Below are 6,385 nucleotides of genomic sequence, written 5' to 3' on the forward strand. Positions count from 1 at the left end.
GAGAGACCTGTTCTGAGGTGATTTCCCGTAGGCACTGGCGAGAGCCTCTCTCAAGATCTCGCTGGCAAACTGTTCTGTGGCCTAGAGAGAGAGCGAGAGAGAGAGAGAGAGAGAAAGGTGGGGGGCAGAGAGAGAGAGAGAGAGAGAGAGAGAGAGAGAGAGAGAGAGAGAGAGAGAGAGAGAGAGAGAGAGAGAGAGAGAGAGAGAGAGAGAGAGAGAGAGAGACATTTTACACCGCAAGACAATCCAGGCAGCACCTACAAACCCATGCAGAGAGACTGAAAGAGACAGACACACACAGGCAGTAGGAGTTACATCATATTAACACATCATGTCTCCATGAGGAACACAGGTTTCTCCAGAACACTGACCTTAAGAATCATGGCCTCCACGACAGGAGCAAATACATCCCTCTCAACTTCCACGGGCTGGAAACTCACACCAACCTGAGAGAGAGAGAGAAAGAAAGAAATAGAGAGAGATAAAGATGGAGAGAGAAAGAGTTCATTTGCTTACAGCTCCTTTAACGTAGTAGAATAGTAATTCTACTATTAATTGATTTTCTGATTGTCTGATTCTCACCTGCTCTGCTGTGTCTCTGATGAACTGGGCAGAGGGGCATGACCCCAGGAAGTATTTGGGCTCCAGCTCCACCTCTTCCTGTTCCTGCTTGACCTTGACCCTGGTGGTGCTGACCTCTCTGACAGTAATGATGTCGAGAGGCTCCTCCTCTTCCTCCTCTGGTTCCGTCTTTAAAATCCTCTGGAGCTGCTGCAGACGCTGACACAGGTCCTCAGCATCTGAGAGAGTGGATGGACACTCTACACACACACACACACACACACACACACACACACACACACAGTTACATATCTGCATACCGTCGTACAGCTGCATTCTGGCCTGTGCTGCGGGTTAATGAAGCGAGGCCACAACTGAAAGCCTCTTAACACAACAGCCTCTTCAGCGGAATTACACATTTATCATTACAAACTGCATAATCATGTGACCCTTCACCGTGAAAACTGAGAATTCTGTCCAATCACATGATCCTTCACTGTGAACACAGAGTTCTGAGAGTTCTGTCCAATCATGTGACCCTTCACCATGAACACTGAGAATTCTGTCAAATCACGTGATCCTTCACTGTGAACACTGAGAGTTGTTCAATCACGTGACCCTTCACCGTGAACACTGAGAATTCTGTCCAATCACGTGACCCTTCACCGCGAACACTGAGAATTCTGTCCAATCACGTGATCCTTCACTGTGAACACAGAGTTCTGTCCAATCACGTGACCCTTCACCATGATCACTGAGAATTTTGTCAAATCACGTGATCCTTCACTGTGAACACTGAGAGTTGTTCAATCACGTGACCCTTCACCATGAACACTGAGAATTCTGTCCAATCACATGACCCTTCACCGCGAACACTGAGAATTCTGTCCAATCACGTGACCCTTCACCGTGAACACTGAGAATTGTCAAATCACGTGATCCTTCACCGCGAACACTGAGAATTCTGTCCAATCACGTGATCCTTCACTGTGAACACAGAGTTCTGTCCAATCACGTGACCCTTCACCATGATCACTGAGAATTTTGTCAAATCACGTGATCCTTCACTGTGAACACTGAGAGTTATTCAATCACGTGACCGTTCACTGTGAACACTGAGTTGTTAAATCACGTGACCCTTCATTGTGAACACTGAGTTGTCCAATCACGTGACCCTTCACTGTGAACTAGGGCTGTCGCAATAACCGCAATATTGTAATACCGCGATATTCACCTGCCAACCGCAGGGAATTCCAAGCAACCGTCACACCGCGATGTTCGTGTTTTCTTTTTTTCCACAAGGTTCTTCTTGTTTTACACGTAAGCCACTTCGCTGCGTGTGCAGTGGATGGTAATTACTATTTAAAAACGTTCGTATCCGTTGCTTCTGAGTGGCCTTTTTATGGAAACAATTGCGGCTACTCTGGTCGCAAAACCAAATGTGACTTCGCCAGTTTGGGAGCATTTCGGCTTTCAACCGAATGAAAAGAGAGAGCCGGACAATTTAGACGAGGCAATATGCAAAATCTGTGCGCGAAAGGTTGCTGTGAAACGGGGAAACTAAGAGAGCTCGCGCACATGCCGAGCTCGCGCTACCTGCACGAGCCCTAACGCACATCCCATCGCCTGGTGGCGCGACAACCAGGTTAGATTTCCTCTGCTTTCTAAAGTGGCCCGCAAGTACATGTGTATTTGTGCAAGGAGCACACCACCAGAGAGAGTTTTTAGTGCTGCCGGAAACATTGTTACCCCACTTAGATCCTCTCTGAAACCACATAAGGTGAACATGTTGGTTTTCCTAGCACGTAACAAGGACATGATAACGCCGGACTAAACCTAGACTTTATTACTAAAGGAAGGGTTTCGTTTTCCTTCTTTTTTTTTAAACGAAATCTGATCTCATGTGCTCAAGTTTTTTTTACCTTCTTTGCACAGCGCAGATCAATCGTAGGCTATAAGCTGGACTTTGTTTCCATGAAAGAGTAAAGGAGCGTTCTTATTGCGCGTCATTAGCCTTACGTGCTCTGCATTTAACAATAAGGACTGTTTAATTTGTCCTACAACTGTGTCGGCTTTGTTATAAAAATATAATATTCTTAATAACAACTGCAATAAAAACGTGTTTATAATGGCACTTAAATCAGGATATGTTTGTGAAAACAACAAAAATGGCGATAATACCGCATATCGCGGTGTGGAGCACCGTTAATTTACCGCAGTGGAAATTCTTACACCGCGACAGCCCTATGTGAACACAGAGACCGCTATCCCATCCTAAAACTGAAGCCCCAGGTGTTCAAGCATAGATATTTTTAACACACACACACACACCTGGCTCACTGTCTATCTGTGTGAGGATATCCTCTATGGAGTCCTCTTCAGTGTGTTGGGGTTCAGGGTCAGGGGGTGTGTAACCACGGAGACGACACCACTGCATCACCTCTCTGGTCTTGGGCGGGCTTAGGGCCTGTAGGCGAGGGTTCTGATCCAGAACGTCCTGGACCACACGCTTCACCGCTACTGCCCTCTGGAGCTGAACACACACACACACACACACACACAGGTTATATACACACATACGAGCATGGACACACAGACACAAGCATACGATGGAGAAGAGACGTAACCGTATGCTGACTTGTGAGATGGACCGGCAAGTATGAAACAATTAGAGATCTCATTCTTTCTCTCACACACACACACACACACACACACACACACACACACACACACAACCTCAGAAGCCCTTCGTTTTCCAATGTTCCAGGAATAGTACTGCTCCACTGAAGTTGCACAGAATGGGTGGGAGTCTTCAGCTAGGAGCACACACACACACACATACACACACACACACACAGAGTTAAATCAGGAGTGCACAATGTGTGTGTGTGAGTGAGTGTGTGTGTGTGTGTGTGTGTTTGTGTGTGTAAGGGGTGGCTCACTTTTCTCTGGGATGATCAAGGGAAATGTCTTCACCACAGCAGTCAGAAGCTGCAGTAAGGACTCGATATGTTCAGTACTGAGGGGGGTAATGAATACGAGCGTGCGTTTCAGAAGCAGTTTGAAGATTACAGGAAGATCATTTAAAAAGCAAACATGACCTGTCATTAGGGAAACTGCTTCATGAAAACACCTGTAAACACTCGTAAACATGTGTCACGTGACAAACATGACCTGTCATTAGGGAAACTGCTTCATGAAAACACCTGTAAACACTCGTAAACATGTGTCACGTGACAAACATGACCTGTCATTAGGGAAACTGCTTCAGGAAAACACCTGTAAACACTCGTAAACATGCGTCACGTGACAAACATGACCTGTCATTAGTGAAACTGCTTCATGAAAACACCTGTAAACACTCGTAAACATGTCACGTGACAAACATGACCTGTCATTAGGGAAACTGCTTCATGAAAACACCTGTAAACACTCGTAAACATGCGTCACGTGACAAACATGACCTGTCATTAGGGAAACTGCTTCATGAAAACACCTGTAAACACTCGTAAACATGCGTCACGTGACAAACATGACCTGTCATTAGGGAAACTGCTTCATGAAAACACCTGTAAACACTCGTAAACATGTCACGTGACAAACATGACCTGTCATTAGGGAAACTGCATCATGAAAACACCTGTAAACACTCGTAGACATGAGTCACATGACAAACATGACCTGTCATTAGGGAAACTGCTTCATGAAAACACCTGTAAACACTCGTAAACATGCGTCATGTGACAAACATGACCTGTCATTAGGGAAACTGCTTCATGAAAACACCTGTAAACACTCGTAAACATGCGTCATGTGACAAACATGACCTGTCATTAGGGAAACTGCTTCATGAAAACACCTGTAAACACTCGTAAACATGCGTCACGTGACAAACATGACCTGTCATTAGGGAAACTGCTTCATGAAAACACCTGTAAACACTCGTAAACATGTCACGTGACAAACATGACCTGTCATTAGGGAAACTGCATCATGAAAACACCTGTAAACACTCGTAGACATGAGTCACATGACAAACATGACCTGTCATTAGGGAAACTGCTTCATGAAAACACCTGTAAACACTCGTAAACATGCGTCATGTGACAAACATGACCTGTCATTAGGGAAACTGCTTCATGAAAACACCTGTAAACACTCGTAAACATGCGTCATGTGACAAACATGACCTGTCATTAGGGAAACTGCTTCATGAAAACACCTGTAAACACTCGTAAACATGCGTCACGTGACAAACATGACCTGTCATTAGGGAAACTGCTTCATGAAAACACCTGTAAACACTCATCATTTAATGGAAGCTGTCGAGACTCTTCAGCTGGGGTCAGTCTAGCTGTATCAGAACTACTCATGTCCAGAACAGCAGGCCTGCACACGGACACGTGTGTGTGTGTGTAAGTGTGTGTGTGAGTACTTGATGAGCTCCTGCGTCGTGGTGTCCAGGCCGCGCTCCTGTTTAACAGTTGCAGGTGTAGCTGTTGGCAGGGGTGTGGATGACGTGGATGTAGGGGTGGAGGTCGAGGTGGGGGTAACCGGGGTGGTGCAGGAGGAGCTGGACACACCGGGCTCTGTCTTAACTACACACACACACACACACACACACAACCAAAGCGGATACATATACACACAAAGATCAGAATACAGAGGTACTGCAGATCCACATTGTTAGGGCTATTAGCAGAAGTGTGTGTGTGTCACCTTGAGCTAGGGGTGTGGAGGTAGGAGGAGTTGGTCCACTCTGGGCACTGGAGACAATTTTGGATCCAGGCTGCACTACTGCACGCACGCACACACACACACACACACACACACACACACACACACACACACACACACACACACACACACACACACACACACACACACACACACACACACACACACACCACATTCATTCTATTAGATATAAGCCTCTTCACTGTCCCATGGGTGCAGACAGCACTGAGCTCACGGCCACGCCGCTCTGATATGAGTGAGGGGTTTAAATGTTACGCAAGAGAACAGAGACGATGAAGCAGTGTGAATGTGTGAACACTCGAGGGTCTCTCCACCAATCAGAATGAAGCAGTGTGAATGTGTGAACACTCGAGGGTCTCTCCACCAATCAGAATGAAGCAGTGTGAATGTGTGAACACTCGAGGGTCTCTCCACCAATCAGAATGAAGCAGTGTGAATGTGTGTGAACACTTGAGGGTCTCTCCACCAATCAGAATGAGGCAGTGTGAATGTGTGTGAACACTCGAGGGTCTCTCCACCAATCAGAATGAAGCAGTGTGAATGTGTGTGAACACTTGAGGGTCTCTCCACCAATCAGACTGAGGCACGTCTTGGCAACCCAAAACTGGGCTAAGCTGGAAAATGTTGAGTCAGGATAGTCTGGGCTTAAATGACCATACATCTGCTAGCAGTCCCCACCACAGTAGAAAAACCTGAGTGTGTGTGTGTGTGTGTGTGTGTGTGTGTGTGTGTGTGTAATAATACCCCCAGGACTGAAAGCTTTAGGACTAATAATACTTATGAGAGAAGGATGAGTTAGCAAACAAGGAGAAGGACAGAGAGAGAGAGAGAGAGAGAGAGAGAGAGAGAGAGAGAGAGAGAGAGAGAGAGAGAGAGAGAGAGAGAGAGAGAGCGCAGAGTACAGCAGAAAGATGAGTGAGTGGATGAGGGTTAGGGAGGATTACAGCAGAGTGATATAGAGAGGTGGAGGAGGGAATGAGGTGGAGAGGTGGATGAAGTTGAGAGGTGGAGGAGGTGGGCGGGTACCTTTGCCCACAGGTGTGAGGAGGGTCTGCAGGCCGGTGGC

General features: G+C 46.5%; 1 protein-coding gene across 4 annotated transcripts in view; it reads right to left on the reverse strand.

Moving 5' to 3' along the window:
- The window catches only part of yeats2 (YEATS domain containing 2), a 37,157-nt gene that overhangs the window by 2,698 nt on the left and 28,074 nt on the right, over positions 1-6,385 (reverse strand). For all 4 annotated transcript variants that reach the window (XM_076981792.1, XM_076981790.1, XM_076981791.1 and 1 more), the window contains 9 exons: positions 6,346-6,385; positions 5,281-5,358; positions 4,997-5,159; positions 3,504-3,580; positions 3,298-3,377; positions 2,893-3,094; positions 583-821; positions 372-446; positions 8-81 (listed from right to left, as the gene is read on the reverse strand). The exon at positions 6,346-6,385 is cut by the window's right edge and continues 83 nt beyond it. In XM_076981792.1, the coding sequence (XP_076837907.1) occupies positions 8-81; positions 372-446; positions 583-821; positions 2,893-3,094; positions 3,298-3,377; positions 3,504-3,580; positions 4,997-5,159; positions 5,281-5,358; positions 6,346-6,385 (1,028 nt within the window). The remainder of the gene's footprint in view (positions 1-7; positions 82-371; positions 447-582; positions 822-2,892; positions 3,095-3,297; positions 3,378-3,503; positions 3,581-4,996; positions 5,160-5,280; positions 5,359-6,345) is intronic.

This window comes from Brachyhypopomus gauderio, chromosome 19, assembly GCF_052324685.1.
Source record: "Brachyhypopomus gauderio isolate BG-103 chromosome 19, BGAUD_0.2, whole genome shotgun sequence".
NCBI classification, from domain to species: Eukaryota; Metazoa; Chordata; class Actinopteri; order Gymnotiformes; family Hypopomidae; genus Brachyhypopomus; species Brachyhypopomus gauderio.